At 45.5% G+C, this 17,895-nt stretch overlaps 1 protein-coding gene across 1 annotated transcript in view; it reads right to left on the bottom strand.

Annotated features, from left to right (window-relative positions):
• Positions 1-2,092: 2,092 nt before the first annotated feature.
• lonp1 (lon peptidase 1, mitochondrial) overlaps positions 2,093-17,895 on the bottom strand; it is a 132,352-nt gene continuing 116,549 nt past the window's right edge. The window contains exons 19-21 of the mRNA XM_056276015.1: positions 12,716-12,843; positions 2,519-2,683; positions 2,093-2,409 (exon numbers count right to left, since the gene is read on the bottom strand). Of these exons, the coding sequence (XP_056131990.1) occupies positions 2,266-2,409; positions 2,519-2,683; positions 12,716-12,843 (437 nt within the window). The 3' untranslated portion in view covers positions 2,093-2,265. The remainder of the gene's footprint in view (positions 2,410-2,518; positions 2,684-12,715; positions 12,844-17,895) is intronic.

The raw sequence follows: 17,895 nt of genomic DNA, 5'->3' as shown, positions 1-17,895 counted from the left end.
GTTGAAACAACTTCTTTTCAGTAAGGAGAACACTAAGCCAACCATATTGACTTGTGAAGGTCAGGTTGAATGTTAAGTGGGATGTATATGACTGAAATATGATCGTAATCCGAAGCGAGTTGATAACACGCTAAACCCGTGTGTGTTCCTTACTGCTCCACAGCCATTTCAGGACTGTGCAGCAACTTTAGCTATTGGCTCAGGCAGCCCTAGACCTGAGGCCGGTAACACTAGCGATATCAATAGTGGTAGGGTTAGGGTTACAGTAGGATCTGGCAATTTAAGGTCAGTTGTAAGCTAGCTAGCTAGCTAAATGTTTCAGTGCGCATCGTTTGTTTCAAGTCAATGCGCTTCAAGGTTCCGCGCTGTCTATTGGTCGACGCAACAGCCAATCACGGCTACTTCCGAGCCTACACCCTGTTGGATCTAGCATCAACCTTCCGGGTTGGCTGTTCTTAGATGACCTCTGACCCCGTTAAACCATCGGTCCATCTGTCATCAGTACATCTGTCACCATCTTACAGTGCTGTGACTGCAACATTCCCCAACCCTCTGTGACTAGTACACATGACCACTGTAGCTCTAGTTAATGGTCACACCATATTTGCATATGAAACTGATTCACTGTATTGTTTATAAGGGTGGGGACACCTGCAGTCACTGTATTGTTTATAAGGGTGGGGGTACCTGAAGTCACTGTATTGTTTATAAGGGTGGGACACCTGCAGTCACTGTATTGTTTATAAGGGTGGGAAACCTGCAGTCACTGTATTGTTTATAAGGGTGGGGGTACCTGCAGTCACTGTATTGTCTATAAGGGTGGGGGTACCTGCAGTCACTGTATTGTTTATAAGGGTGGGACACCTGCAGTCACTCTATTGTTTATAAGGGTGGGGACACCTGCAGTCACTGTATTGTCTATAAGGGTGGGGGTACCTGCAGTCACTGTATTGTTTATAAGGGTGGGACACCTGCAGTCACTGTATTGTTTATAAGGGTGGGAAACCTGCAGTCACTGTATTGTTTATAAGGGTGGGGGTACCTGCAGTCACTGTATTGTTTATAAGGGTGGGGACACCTGCAGTCACTGTATTGTTTATAAGGGTGGGACACCTGCAGTCACTGTATTGTTTATAAGGGTGGGGGTACCTGCAGTCACTGTATTGTTTATAAGGGTGGGACACCTGCAGTCACTCTATTGTTTATAAGGGTGGGGACACCTTCAGTCACTGTATTGTCTATAAGGGTGGGGGTACCTGCAGTCACTGTATTGTTTATAAGGGTGGGACACCTGCAGTCACTGTATTGTTTATAAGGGTGGGAAACCTGCAGTCACTGTATTGTTTATAAGGGTGGGGGTACCTGCAGTCACTGTATTGTCTATAAGGGTGGGGGTACCTGCAGTCACTGTATTGTTTATAAGGGTGGGAAACCTGCAGTCACTCCATTGTTTATAAGGGTGGGGTACCTGCAGTCACTGTATTGTTTATAAGGGTGGGGGTACCTGCAGTCACTGTATTGTCTATAAGGGTGGGGGTACCTGCAGTCACTGTATTGTTTATAAGGGTGGGACACCTGCAGTCACTGTATTGTTTATAAGGGTGGGGGTACCTGCAGTCACTGTATTGTTTATAAGGGTGGGACACCTGCAGTCACTGTATTGTTTATAAGGGTGGGGACACCTGCAGTCACTGTATTGTTTGTAAGGGTGTGGACACCTGCAGTCACTGTATTGTTAATAAGGGTGGGGACACTTATACAACCAGGTTATTCTAAGTTTTGTATTCTTTTTTTCCCTAAAATTCTTGTCTTTCACTTTGTTTTTATAGGTTGCAAATTTACATTAAGGGTGGAAAAACTTCTTCCATGATTTATCTAGGCCTCATTTTTTACATCACAAAAACTTGCCATGTTAACAGGGGTGTGTAGACTTGTTATATCCAGTGTAGTCCTCCATCACACGATGTTCCTAAGACACATGCCAGCATTACAGAAGACTGGTGAGCCAGGGAGGCAAATGTGCGTGATTTGAAACAAATAGTGTGCTCTGGAGCAGGACCGAGACACATTTGCACTGGCCATGGGGCAAAACTACAAATGCAAGAAATAGTTTATTTGAAATTAGATCCATGACAACACAACAAAGATGGCAACATGATGATGTGATCTGGGAGGGAGACCAAATAAAAAACAATCCATCCCTGCTCTGCCATGTTGTGGAGCACACACTTTGGCCCTGTTAAAGAAAGCAGTCACATACGCAGTTTATGGGAAGACGATGGGGTATATCTGACTGTAGTGGTCAACAAAATGGACCTCTAGTCCTTCTGTGATATAATCCTGCAGTTCAGAGAAGTCCTTCCTGTTCTCAGCTGGTAAGATGATGCAGGTGACTCCTGCACGGCGAGCCTGCAGTAGAGGAGGATAGTTCTGTTAGTTCTTAAAATCTGTCTGCTTTCCCCAACCACCACATGAGTTCATCAATCAGCTTGCAGATCTGTGCCAGGTCTGAACTTACAGCGATGGTCTTCTCTTTGATGCCCCCTACTGGCAGTATCTTGCCCGTCAGTGACACCTCTCCTGTCATCGCTACATTCTGACGCACAGACCGGTTGGTTGCTAGGGACAGAAGTGCTGTAACTATGGTGCAGCCAGCACTTGGTCCATCTTTGGGTGTTGCCCCCTGCAAATAACAGTTACACAAAAGTGGGATAGAGGAAAGAGATAACGCACAACACAGGTCAACAGATGCAACCAGTGCAGGATGAAGATTAGCCTGAGCCATCATCATCATCATCACCAGTGAAGCTTCCAGGTCATTCCCATCACAACATGTGGATAATTGCCGTTTATTAAAGCAACGTTCTTTGAGATTTACATGGAATAAAAGTGTACTTGTTGATATTTCACCATAGTGTATTGAAGACAACATGGAAAATGTTTGTACTGCATCATTTTAAAGGTTACTGGTGGTTACTGGTGGTTACTGGTGGTTACTGGTGGTAACTGGTGGCAGCTCCTCCCTGGCAAAATATGCAAAGCATGTCACGCAGAGTGAACACAGCTCTGCCTTCAACACTATCATCCCTGCCAAACTAACCACCAAACTCCTCTCCCTTGGCCCCAAAAACTCCCTCTGTAACTGGATCCTGGACTTCCTGACCAACAGACCTCAGTCTGTTAGGTTAGGTGACCACACCTCCTCCACCCTGACCCTCAGCACAGGTGCCCCTCAAGGCTGTGTTCTGAGCCCCCTCCTTTTCTCCCTCTTTACCCACGACTACCTGGCAACTCACCCTTCAAATGTTATAGTTAAGTTTGCAGATGACGCCACAGTCATTGGCCGTATCACCAACAATGATGAGATGGCCAACAGGGACGAGACTGAGCGCCTCACATCATGGTGTACTACCAACAATCTTGTCCTCAATGTGCAGAAGGCGAAGGAGCTGATTGTGGACTTCAGGAGGTCTAGAAGCTGCAGCCACTCCCCCACACACATCAATGGGGTGGAAGTGGAGCGTGTTTCCAGCTTTAAATTCCTTGGAGTCCACATCAGCGAGGAACTTTCCTAGACATTAAACACCCAGGCCCTTGTGAAAAAGTCCCAACAATGCCTGCATCTCCTTAGGAGGCTGAGGAGCGCCTGTCTATCCCCCAAAATTCTCACCAACTTCTACCACTGCACCATAGAGAGCATCCTGACCATCTGCATCTCAGTGTGGTCGGGCAGCTGCACCTCAGTAGACCAGAAAGCTCTGCAGCGGGTCGTCAAGGCGGCCCAGCATATCACCGGTACCCAGCTCCCAGCCATTAAAGACATTTATCACAAACGCTGCATTCGAAGGGGTCTGAGCATCAAGAGAGATCCCACCCACCCCAACCACGGACTATTCTCCCCACTGCACTCTGGGAGACGCTACAGGAGCCTCAGAGCCCGCACTACCAGGCTCAAAAACAGCTTATTTTCACAAGCTGTTGCCCACCTGAACCTGGCCACCCACTGAATGTCTGTAGATATTTTTAAATATTTTGTACTCCAGCTCTTTTTAACTTATTTTTAGCTTTGGTCTTCATGTGTGTATATCTTATATTGTGTTTGCTGTGTTTGTCTGTCTTGCACTGTTTGGTGAAGCCACAGCCCTCATTTAATTTTTAACATGTGCCTGCACATTGTTTTTAATGACAATAAACTGAATTGAATTGAATTGTCGTGTTCAGTGCAAATGAAGAACGGTGGTAGATGTTTGCAGCGAGTTTGAAGAAGAAACAGCGCTGCAGCTGGCAAGCAAATGACTGCCTGCTAGAGACCTGGATCGACAAGATATACAACTGACAGATACTATAACATCGACTGACAAATACTGTAACGTCAACTGACAGATACTTGTTGTGCTCTGTTTATATTGATATTCATGTTACCCTCTTGCACCACTAGGTGGTGCTATGTTAATATGCTGTTTCCATTTTTGACGTGAAGAAGAGAATGTAATGAAGGCTGCCTACATGATCCTTGAGTTAAGTAAATGTCCGTTCTAATCCGACCTGCCTCCTTGTGATTGTGCACCATCTAACACTACAAACTGGCGACGAGTGAACCCAAAGATTGTTTTATGCTTTTGGCTGATATTTTCTGAAAATGGCTGTGAATGTGCCTTCTCCCGCGATGTTCCTGCCTTGCCCAGCGAACCTGCAATGCCATTCAATACATGGCTACGGATGTTCAGCAATTACTTATTGGTGATCAATGGAAATGCTTGGCCTGAGGCTTGCAAAAGAGCTGTTCTGCTACATTGTCTGGGCACTGAAGGACAACGGATTTTTTATACATTACTGGATACGGGTGAGACATTTTCTTCTGCTGTTACTGCCTTACAGGCTTACTTTACACCTAAGACCAAAATCGTTGTTAAACGGCATATTTTCAGGGAGTGGACACCGACACCGCATGACCCAGCCACTGAGGATGCACAAGCCAGTGCATTCTTAGTGCTGGTCCCAAGCCTGGATAAATGGGGAGGGTTGCATCAGGAAGGGCATCCAGCGTAAAATCTTTGCCAAATCAATCAAATATGCGGATCATAAATAAGATTTTCATATCGGATCAGTCGAGGCCCGGGTTACCAACAACAATCACCGGTACTGTTAACCAGCAGGGTACCGGTGGAACCTATGCTACTGTTGGCCGAAGGAGAAGGAGAGGGGGAAGGCAGGTCCAGAGGCAGCAAGAGAGGAGGAAGGGTAGGAGTGTGGGGGTGAGAGTCGAAACTTTGAATGTTGGCACTATGATTAGTAAAGGGAGAGAGCTGGCTGATATGATGGAAAGAAGAAAGGTAGGCATACTGTGTGTGCAAGGGACCAGGTGGAAGGGGAGTAAGGCCAGGAGTATTGGAGGTGGGTTCAAACTCTTCTACCATGGTGCGAATGGGAGGAGAAATTGAGTAGGGGTAATTCTGAAGGAAGAGTATGTCAAGAGTGTGCGGGAGGTGAAGAGAGTGTTAGACAGAGTGATGAGAATAAAGCTGGAAATCGAAGGTGTATTGCTGAAGGTTATCAGCGCATATGCCCTGCAAGTTGGGTGTGAGATAGAAGAGAAAGAATTATGGAGCGAGTTGGAAGATGTGGTGGAGAGAGTGGTGATTGGAGCGGAGTTCAATGGACATGTTGGTGAAGGGAACAGAGGTGATGAGGAGGTGATGGGTAGGTATGGTGTCAAGGAGAGAAATGTGGAAGGACAGATGGTGGTGGATTTTGCGAAAAGGATGGAAATGGCTGTGGTGAATACATATTTCAAGAAGAGGGAGGAACACAGGGTGACGTACAAGAGCGGAGGAAAGTGCACACAGGTGGACTATATCTTATGTAGAAGGTGCGATCTAAAAGGGATTGGAGACTGCAAGGTGGTGACAGGGCAGAACGTAGCTAGGCAGCATCGGATGGTGGTCTGTAGGATGACTTTGGAGACCAAGAAGAGGAAGCGATTGGAAGCCAGTGAAGGCAGAGCCGAAGATCAAATGGTGGAAGTTGAAGAAGGAAGAGTGCTGTGTGGAGTTCAGGCAGGAGTTAAGACAGGCACTGGGTGGTTGTGAAGAGTTGCCGGATGGCTGGGCAACCAGTGCCGAAATATTGAGGGAGACAGCTAGGAAAGTACTTGGTGTGTCATCAGGACAGAGGGAGGAAGACAAGGAGACTTGGTGGTGGAATGAGGAAGTACAGCAAATTATACAGAGGAAGAGGTTAGCAAAGAAGAAGTGGGATGGTCAAAGAGATGAAGAAAGTAGACAGGAGTACAAGGAGACGAAGAGAGAGGTAGCAAAGGAAAAGGTGTATGGTGAGTTGTATGACAGGTTAGACACTAAGGAAGGAGAAAAGGACTTGTACTGACTGGCTAGACAGAGGGACCGAGCTGTGAAGGATGTGCAGCAAGTTAGGGCGATCAAGGATAGAGATGGAGATGTGCTGACAAGTGAGGAGAGTGTGCTGAGAAGGTGGAAGGAGTACTTTGAGGGGCTGATGAATGAAGAAAACGAGAGAGAGAAAAGGTTGGATGATGTAGGGATAGTGAATCAGGAAGTGCAGTGGATTAGCAAGGAGGAAGTGAGGGCAGCTATGAAGAGGATGAAGAGTGGAAAGGCAGTTGGTCCTGATGACATACCTGTGGAGGCATGGAGATGGTTAGGAGAGATGGCAGTGGGGTTTTTAACTAGATTGTTTAACACAATCTTGGAAAGTGAGAGGATGCCTGAGGAGTGGAGAAGAAGCATACTGGTACCGATTTTCAAGAACAAGGGTGATATGCAGAACTGTAACAACTACAGAGGTATAAAGTTGATCAGCCACAGCATGAAGATATGGGAAAGAGTAACAGAAGCTAGGTTAAGAGGAGAGGTGATGATCAGCAGCAGCAGTATGGTTTCCTGCCACGAAAGAGCACCACAGATGTGATGTTTGCTTTGAGAATGTTGATGTAGAACTATAGAGAAGGCCAGAAGGCATTGCATTGGTCTTTGTAGATTTTGAGAAAGCATGTGACAGGATGCCGAGAGAAGTCGGGAGTTGCAGAGAAGTATGTAGGAGTGGTGCAGGATATGTATGAGGGAAGTGTGACAATGGTGAGGTGTGCGGTTGGAATGACAGATGGGTTCAAGATGGAGGTGGGATACATCAAGGATCAGCTCTGAGCCCTTCCTTGTTGCAGTGGTGATGGACAGGTTGACGGACAAGATCAGGCAGGAGTATCCATGGACGATGATGTTCGCAGATGACATTGTGATCTGTAGCGAGAGTAGGGTGCAGGTTGAGGAGAGCCTGGAGAGGTGGAGGTATGCACTGGAGAGAACAGGAATGAAAGTCAGTAGGAGCAAGACGGAATACCTATACGTGAATGAGAGGGAGGACAGTGGAATGGTCAGGATGCAAGGAGTGGAGGTGACGAAGGCATATCAGTTTAAATACTTGGGGTCAACTGTCCAAAGTAACGGGGAGTGCAAGAGAGAGGCAAAGAAGAGAGTGCAGGCAGGGTGGAGTGGGTGGAGAAGAGTGTCAGGAGTGATTTGCAACAGAAGGGTACCAGCAAGAGTTAAAAGGAAGGTTTACAAGATGGTTGTGAGACCAGCTATGTTATATGGTTTGGAGACAGTGGCACTGACGAAAAGACAGGAGGCAGAGCTGGAGGTGGCAGAGTTGAAGATGCTCAGATTTTCAGTGGGAGTGACGAAGAAGGACAGGACTAGGAATGATTATATTAGAGGGACAGCTCAAGTTTGATGGTTTGGACACAAAGCAAGAGAGGCAAGATTGAGATGGCTTGGACATGTGTGGAGAAGTATGCTGAATATGGAGCTGCCAGGGAAGAGGAAAAGAGGAAGGCCAAAGAGGAGGTTTATGGATGTGGTGAGGGAAGACATGCAGGTGGCTGGTGTGACAGAGGAAGATGCAGAAGACAGGAAGAAATGGAAACAGATGATCCGCGTTGGCGACCCCTAACGGAAGCAGCTGAAAGTAGTAGTAGTAGTAGACGACGACACAGGCACCGCATGAGACTATTCTGCAATATGATGCTGCTTTGCGTGAACTGGCTACAAAATGAGACTTTGCTAATAAAATGGATGAGATGGTCTGCGACCAGTTAATTAAGCATGTAGTTAGCCAGCGTATAAGAGAGAGACTGCTATTTAAACCTGATCTAATGCTAGATAAGGCTATCACTATGGCAACACAGATTGAATCTGCTACTGAACAAGCTAAAGCAATGGCACCAGACCACAGTGTCCCAGTACAGGCTGTATAGTCGAGGTCACGTGCCTTTAGAAAGCGGGACAGACAGCCCTCCCACTCAGCTGAGCCACCTGAAGCTCCTGCTTCAGATGTGGCTCTGACAGTCAATTGGCTAACTCTCCACAATGCCCAGCTGCAAATGCCACTTGCAATGCATGCTGCAAAGTAGGACACTTTGCTCGTGTCTGCAGATCTGCTCAAACCCAGCCTGTGCATGAGGTTGAACTCCCTGAACTAACAGTGCTCTACTTAGATGATGCTGACTGTGCTTTAAAGAAAATTCTGTGCAATGTACATGTCCACACACCAACTACTCCTGCCCAGGAAATTGAACTAGTTGTGGATACAGGTTCAGCAGTATCCATAATGCCACACTCTACCTACGACAAGTACTTCAATACCACACCACTGTCTGCACATGCTGTTCACTTTGTGTCATACAACCAGTCTTGCATACCTGTTCTGGGGTGCCTACAGGCTCAAGTGAGTAGAGATGACATCACTGTCCCTGCCATGTTCTTTGTATAGGATAAAGGAACCCCACTGCTCGGGATGGACCTGATGACTGCTCTACACCTCTGTGTAAGTGGAAATACCGTCCTTCCCTCCCTCTTCTGCTCCAGCTACATCTGCTCCTGTGATGACCACTGCTCTCACCGCTCCTACTGCCCCCGCCATCGGCTGTGCAAAGGACTTTGTGCATCGAGTTAAGCCTCGTTCTGCACCCCTACAACCAGTACCTCTGCCAGATGGCCCATGGAAAAAGCTAGATCTTGACATAGTAGGGTCTTTTGAGATAGCTGTGCCCGCCTGCCATTATGCTATTACGCTGAGGCACTACTACTCCAAGTGGCCTGAGTTGGCCTTTTCCCACACTGCAACAACTGCTGGCGTAATACAGTTTCTTACCTCTGTTTTTAGCAGACACGGTGACCCAGAAAGCATCGTTACAGACAATGGAGCTCAATTCATGTCGGCAGCCTTCGCTGAGTTTCTTGAGAAAAGGGGCATCCTCCACAATCGGGTATCAGTCTACTATCCGGCGGCCAACGGGGCTGTTGGAACATTTCCACCGTGTTCTGAAGAGCTGCATCCAGACTGCATTCCAGCAGTCTCGGCCATGGAAAGAGGCTGTGTTGGATTGGCTACAAGTCTACAGGGCCACTCCACACGCCACCACTGCCGTCTCACCACATGAACTGCTTTATGGCAGAAGAATGCGCACTAAACTGGACATACAGCCCCTACAACCTACTTTGACAGCACAGGGTGACTCTGTGCACAGAATGGTCCAAGAAAAACAGGCCAAGATGAAGCGCTACACTGACTCCAAACATGGCGCCCGCGCATCTCTTTCAGGAGGGAGACAGGGTTAGGATAAGAATACCTCACCTATTCCCAAAGCACACCTGAGAGTCAGTGGACCAGTGATTGTAGAAAAGAAGGTAGGCACAAGCATCTTCTTGCTGGCTCCCTTCCCTGCTGCAGCTTAGTATGAAGCTGTCAACAATCCTGCTCCAAAATCACATCACATGCACCCTCCCCACATCCAGCCATGTGCAAGAAACAAGCCTAGTTGGCACAAGGACTATGTCCCGTACTGAAAGTTTGACTGTAAGTTTAAGCCATTGGATGGCTAGAAAAGGGCATGGGAAAGAGAAAAAATAATATTACAAGCAAGCCTGTTATAAGGGAAACATACTGTTGACAAATCTTTATTTGATGTATACTTTGGTTTTGAAGAATTGACCATGGCCTAGAGAGAAAGATAGTATCAGAAAAAAATGGTACAAACCCCAATTCCAGTGAAGTTGGGATGTTGTGTAAAACATGAATAAAAACAGAATACAATGATTTGCAAATCCCTTTCGACCTATATTCAATTGAATACACTAGAAAGACAAGATATTGAATGTTCAAACTGATAAACCTTGTTTTTTGCAAATATTCACTCATTTTGAATTTGATGCCTGCAACACCTTCCAAAGAAGCTGGGACAGGGGCAACAAAACACTGGGAAAGTTGAGGAATGCTCTAAAAACACCTGTTTGGAACATTCCACAGGTGAACAGGTTAATTGGAAACAGGTGAGTGTCATGATTGGGTATAAAAGGAGCATCCCTGAAAGGCTCAGTCGTTCACAAGCAAGGATGGGGCGAGGTTCACCACTTTGTGAAAACTGCGTGAGCAAATAGTCCAACAGTTTAAGATCAACGTTTCTCAACGTACAATTGCAAGGAATTTAGGGATTTCATCATCTCCAGTCCATAATATCATCACAAGATTCAGAGAATCTGGAGAAATCTCTGCATGTAAGCGGCAAGGCCGAAAACCAACGTTGAATGCCCGTGACCTTCGACCCCTCAGGCGGCACTGTATCAAAAACCGACATCATTCTGTAAAGGATATTACCATGTGGGCTCAGCAGCACTTCGGAAAACCATTGTCAGTTAACACAGTTCGTCGCTACATCTACAAGTGCAAGTTAAAACTCTACCATGCAAAGCGAAAGCCATATATCAACAACACCCAGAAATGCTGCCAGCTTCTCTGGGCCCGAGCTCATCTGAGATGGACTGACACAAAGTGCTACTGCACTCTGCAACTGAAGTCATACATCAAGCAAGAATGGGAAAAAATTCCACCTACCAAGCTTCAACAAGTAGTGTCCTCAGTTCCCAAATGCTTATTGTTGTTAAAAGGAAAGGTGATGTAACACAGTGGTGAACATGCCCCTGTCCCAGCTTCTTTGGAACATGTTGCAGGCATCAAATTCAAAATGAGTGAATATTTGCAAAAACAATAAAGTTTATCAGTTTGAACATTAAATATCTTGTCTTTGTAGTGTATTCAATTGAATATAGGTCAAAAAGGATTTGCAAATCATTGTATTCTGTTTTTATTTACGTTTTACACAACATCCCAACTTCATTGGAACTGGGGTTTGTAAATGAAACGTAATGTTATTGTCAGATTAGAGATGTTAAAGTATATTGTTTACATACCATTAAGTGTTTTGATACTGTTACCTAATTTTAGTCATCTTTGGAAAATAATAAGCAGTGATTACAGAATCTTACTGATGCTGGTTTGGCAGTAACATTCTTTTACAGAGAGAGATGTTGTGTTCTGTTTATATTGACATTCATGTTACCCTCTTGCACCACTAGGTGGTGCTATGTTAATATGCTGTTTCCTGTTTTGCCGTGACGAAGAGAATGTAATGATGGCTGCCTACATGATCCTTGAGTTAAGTAAACGTCCGTTCTAGTCCGACCTGCCTCCTCGTGATTGTGCACCATCCAACACTACAATACTGTAATGTCCACTGACAGATACTATAACATCATCTGACAGATACTGTAACATCAACTGACAGATACTGTAACGTCAACTGACAGATACTGTAACATCAACTGACAAATACTATAACGTCAACTGACAGATACTGTAATGTCAACTGACAGATACTATAACGTCAACTGACAGATACTGTAACGTCCACTGACAGATACTATAACATCAACTGACAGATACTGCAACGTCAACTGACAGATACTATAATGTCCACTGGTATAACTCGTGTTAAATATGTAAGGAGAGAACTGAACAGGCAATAAATGACCTTTCAATCAACGTTTTGGCTGCACTTGTTCTTTGTCAAGGTGCTCATAAGATACCATGAGGGTCCTAAATACAGACACAGTCCATAACTTCCTCACCCCCCATTCTGGTTTTTCCTGTTCATATACATCAAGTCATATCCATTCAGCTCCAAGTCCAATACTTCTCAGGGCTGAGCCAAATATGTGATGTGATGCGATGCGATGTGACCCTGTGATGGCCTGGGGGCCTGTCCAGGGTGTCCGCTTATCCTGCTCTCAGAGTTGCGGGGATGCTGGAGCCTATCCCAGTAGTCATTGGACGGCAGGTGGGGAGACACCCTGGACAGGCCGCCAGGCCATCACAGGACAGTTGTTGATATCATTGAAGAAAATATTTTCTGGATCAATATCATTTTCCATATCTTGTGACTTATGCTCAGTATATTCAAAAGTTTTCATTCCCAGTTTATCATATTGCGTAATCTCTGTTGTTGGCTGATCATCATTATCTCCAGATGGAGATAAATGACTTCTGTCAGAACTTGTCATGGTTGGTTGCATGTAGTGTGTTTATTTAGTCACTCTTTCAGATTTGTCATGACCTTGTTGTGTTCTTTTGGACTCACTGGTACTTATCCAGTTCCTCCATGTCTCTGATGACCAGCACTTCGGCCTCTTCTGGTGCTCCATTTAACTTTATGAAGACTTTACAGTTTGTTCTCCTGCTTAACCAACTACATTCCACACCTGAGCCTCATGACTAGAATACATGATACTTGGTAGGTAGACTATAGTGGTAACGCAGTAGAACTTACAGAAACAGCAAAATTTACCTCAGGGACATGCAAGTGTAGATGGGAGTTGACCAGGAAGTTGTTATCGGGTTCAAGGGTCATGAGAAATGCTCTGGCGAAGGTTGATGCAATTCTGGCGCTTTCTTTCATGACATCACCAAGCTGACCTACAGGGGGCAGAGTGACTGATGGTTATCAACTGATAAACAGTACCCAGAAAGCCAAGTATGCTACGAAAGTCGTTGAGCCCTTAAAGCAAGTCATCTTCACTGCCTTCATCTTGAGACTGGGGTATAGTGCTACAGTTTGACCTGTGAAGACATTCATACATGCAGTGTGCAGGCAACTGAAGATTCAGGGTACGACTTGGAACAAAATACAGCAACTTGCACCTTAACAACTTACATTTGCCTGATTTGCCCCTTAATTATCTAATCCAAACAGTCTGAGGGGAAACCCTTATCCGTGTTGCTCACACCTGATGGATGACTGAGATGATCTGGTTGTGTGAGATATCTGGATGACTGAGAAGATCTGGTAGTGTGAGACATCTGGTAGTGTGAGATATCTGGATGGCTGAGATGATCTGGTAGTGTGGAATATCTGGATAACTGAGATGATCTGGTAGTGTGAGACATCTGGATGACTGAGATGATCTGGTTGTGTGAGATATCTGGATGACTGAGATGATCTGGTTGTGTGAGATATCTGGATGACTGAGATGATCTGGTTGTGTGAGATATCTGGATGACTGAGATGATTTGGTAGTGTGAGATATCTGGATGACAGATGATCTGGTTGTGTGAGATATCTGGATGACTGAGATGATCTGGTTGTGTGAGATACCTGGATGGCTGAGATGATCTGATTGTGTGAGACATCTGGATGACTGAGATGATCTGGTTGTGTGAGATATCTGGATGGCTGAGATGATCTAGTAGTGTGACGGATATTTAACCAGCCTGACTGGTTGACTGATTTGGGCCCATGGGACATTATCACACATGTGTGATATTAAAGGCTGTATTTCTGCGAGTCAGAGCACGGTGCCAAGCGAAGTCAACTTCCCAGTGTGCAGTGTGCTCGGGCAGTGGTGGGCACACTGTTGGTGTTTTCATGGCAGAAGCGTATTTGGGAACAGGAAGGAATACATCATCAGTAGATGTGGTCAGGGCTAGGGCTGGGTATCACAACTGATGTCCCAAAACGATTTGATTCTGATTCACAAGGTCACGATTCGATTCGATTAAGGGATATTTTAGTTACAATACCAATTTTGCTCGAATATGAAAGAAATTCTCAGAGAACTAATGCTGTAAATGGTACAAAGAACCCTCTAACCTTTTGCATTACTAAAAATAACAATGTTTACATTAAGAATGGACCCCAAAGCAGTTACATTAATGTACTTTTATTCAAAATGTGATGTTGTACATGACAAGCATTAAACAACACAAGTTGTGCAACTCAAGACACTACAAAAAGTGCTTTCTTTAGTGCAGCCAGTGTAAATAAGGTGGCTACAAACATACCTGTAAACAAGACATCACAGGAAAACATACACTGTGATTGTCCCAAATAGCTTATTTGCATTAGAAATTAGGGTATTTTGGGGAACAAAAAACCTCTGGACAGTAACTGTAAAGCCCATGAAACTAAAACCCTTCATGACTGCTTCTTCATGACTTCTTTCTCACTTCTTGGAGATGGTAAGGTTTTTCTGCAAGAAAAGGAGCTCATCTACATGTTGCAGAGTGAGGCAGCTCCTTTGTGCAGTAACGATATCGCCAGCGGTTGAGAACACTCTCTCAGAAGGCACACTGGTCCAGAGGACACAGAGGTACCGCTTTGCTTGAGAACTGCTTGTGAGGCCAAGTTTAGTATGTGCACAAAACAGCCAATATGCAACTGCTCCATCGATTGCACAGCGCGGACCATATTTGCAGCATGGTCCGTTGTGATGGCTGGGTCTTTGTAAGCTCCCACTCTTGTATCGCCTCGGACAACAGGTCAGCTAGATTACTTGAAGTGTGGCTGGTTTCAATTGCCCTAGTCTGTAGAACATGAGACATGAGACTCCAGTCACCGTTAATATAGCGACAAGTGACTGTCAGGTAGGAATCCATTGCTCTGGATGTCCAGCTGTCACATGTTATGGCGACTCTCTGCTGCCTGAAGTGATGTTGCGATGCCATGTTTCACATCCTCGTACATGTTTGGGATTATCACTTCACTTCAACTGTTTGCGTGTCGGTAAAACGTAGCGTGGCTCTAGCACATTGATGAGGCTTCAAAAGCCAGCATTTTCAACAATGCTGTAGGGACATATATCCTTGCATATGAAACCTGTGACAGCGCGGGTAATTTTTTGGGCACGCTGAGAAGTGGATGCTAACTTACAAACAAGTGTCTTCTCCAGCGAGGCTTGTTTCGGATCCGCTTTTCCATATTGCAAGTCTGGGTGATGTCTCAGTAAGTGGTTTCGTAGATTTGTGGTATTTCCAGAATATTTCACCTCCACATTGCACAGCTTACATATGGCTTTGCTTTTGTCCATCTCTTCTCTTTTGTCATGTTTTTTTAAATCCGAAACGCAACCAGACATCTGCTTTTAGACCTGGCAGAACTTGAGTGGAGCAGCTCCCGCCATGATTCAAGTGTGGTCTAACGCTGGGCCGCAAGATCTTGTACGAGAGCTTGCTGAGCGAGATCTTGTTGCGGGTTGAAGCAACAGGGAAAGGCATAAAAGATCGATCTCTGGATTTATGGATCGATAATTGCTCAATGAAATGAAGATCGATTCTGAATTGGGAGGTCAATTTTTTGAATCCAGCCCTAGTCAGGGCAGTGTAAACAAATCAAATGTCCTTTTTTTCTTCCCTTTAAAAAGAGCACGCTGCACTATAAGTTTAGGCGATGGAAGGCAGAGAGTCAGTCCGCAGCTTTCCACACACAGGAAGTTTCTCCCAGGAAGAAACTGATGTTTCTGAGCAGGAAATGCAGGATTTTCTGGAAAATTTTCTATCAGGTTTTACTAGTCAGAAATGACAATAGCCAATCCAAATTGTGGGAAAACTATCTCATCAAATAGCCTAACAAATAAAAAATATCTTAAATTGATAGTATACAGGCCAGTGATGCGACAAAACAACAGTCTACAAGAGGTTGGAGGTACCACATTCCTAAGTAACAGCACTGATCCGGCTTAACGTTCTCATGTAGTGGCAACATTATTTTAGTCCTTACAGACAGAGCCAAGAGCATCAAAGCTCAGAGCCATCCATGTTCGGGGTGTGTACTAGACTTTAAAGAGTCTCCTCTTCACTTAATGTTGTTTCAAAATGCAAGCCAGATGTGGGCTATAAAAATATAGCCCACATTTATACATTGAATGTGCCCACGTGTATGTGTGTATACAATTAACAGCCAAAACATTAAAACCAGAGAGAGATCCTCCTCTGTTGCTCTCCCTGAGGTTTCTTCCTATTTTTTCTCCATTAAAGGTTTTTTTAGTGAATTGTTCCTTATCCCCAGCGAGAGGGTCTAAGGACACGATGTTGTGTTGCTGTAAAGCCCACTGAAGCAAATTTGTGATAATGGGCTATACAAATAAAATTGACTAGACTTGACCACCTGCCTAATATTGTGTAGGTCCCCCATCAAGTTGCAAGAACAGCTATGACCCACTGAGACATGGACTCACAAGACCTCTGAAGGTGTCCTCTGGTATCTTTAAATCCTGGAAGTTGCATTGGGCCTACATGGATTGGACTTGTTTTTCCAGCACATCCCACACATGCTGGATCAGATTGAGATCAAACCATTCCTGAACAATGTGTGCAGTGTGACAGGGTGCATCATCCTGCTGAAAGAGGCCACAGCCAGCAGGGAATACCACAGCCATGAAGGGGTGTACCTGGTCTGCAGGGATGTTTAGGTAGGTGGCATGTGTCAAGGTAACATCCACATGAATGGCAGGACCCAAGGTTTTCAAGCAGAACATTGTCCAGAGCATCACACTGCCTCTGCCGGCTTGCCTTCTTCCCATGGTGCATCCTGGTGCCATCTCTTCCCCAGGTAAACTACGCACACACGCCCGACTGTCCATGTGATGTAAAAGAAAACATGACTCATCAGACCAGGTCACCTTCTTCCATTGCGCCATGGTCCAGTTCACGTGCCCATTGTAGGCATGTTTGACAGTGGACAGGGGTCATCATGGGGACGCCGATCGGTCTGCGGCTATGCAGCCCCATACACAGCAAAATGTGATGCACTGTGTGTTGTGATTTCAGCAATGTGAGCTACAGTATCTCTTCTGTGGGATCGGACCAGACGGGCTAGCTTTCGCTCCCCATGCCCATCAATGAGCCTTGGGCGGCCATGACCCTGTCACCAGTTCACCGGTTGTCCTTCCTTGGACCACTTTTCATAGGTACTGACTGCATACTGGAAACACCCCACAAGACCTGCTGCTTTGGAGATGCTCTGACCCAGATATAACCATCACCGTTACACATCAACTTCAAGAACTGACTGTTCACTTGCTGCCTAATATATCCCACCCTTGACATATCCCACCCCTTGACAGGTGCCATTGTAGTGAGATAATCAACGTTCTTCACTTACCGGTCAGTGGTTTTAATGTTTTGGCTGATGGGTGTGTGTGTGTGTGTGTGTGTGTGTGTGTGTGTGTGTGTGTGTGTGTGTGTGTGTGTGTATTAGTTTCTTTTCCAACATGACAAAAGTTCCATGGACAAGTAACCAAAATGTGGGGGAAGCTGATCACTGTGATCTGAATGTCCCTGTGCTGTACAACTCACATCTAGTACTACAAAAACTGCTTGAATAATGCACATGGAGAAACATTTCTACTGTTTGTGGCATTGATGGTAAGTGACGAGAGTTTGAGAGTTGTTTTTTTTTTCACCCCTTTTCCTCCCCAATTGTACTTGGCCAATTACCCCACTCTTCCGAGCCATCCCGGTCGCTGCTCCACCCCCTCTGCTGATCCGGGGAGGGCTGCAGACTACCACATGTCTCCTGCAATTCATGTGGACTCACCAGCCGCTTCTTTACATCTGACAGTGAGGAGTTTCACCAGGGGGAAGTTGCGCATGGGCAGATCACGCTACTCCCTCCAGTTCCCCCTCCCTCCTGAACAGGTGCCCCGACCGACCAGAGGAGGCGCTAGTGCAGCGACCAGGACACATACCCAC

This window comes from Lampris incognitus, chromosome 3 (assembly GCF_029633865.1).
Source record: "Lampris incognitus isolate fLamInc1 chromosome 3, fLamInc1.hap2, whole genome shotgun sequence".
Lineage (NCBI taxonomy): Eukaryota > Metazoa > Chordata > Actinopteri > Lampriformes > Lampridae > Lampris > Lampris incognitus.
The sequence above is the reverse complement of the archived record's forward strand: the minus strand, read 5'-3'. Positions and strand labels throughout refer to the sequence as shown.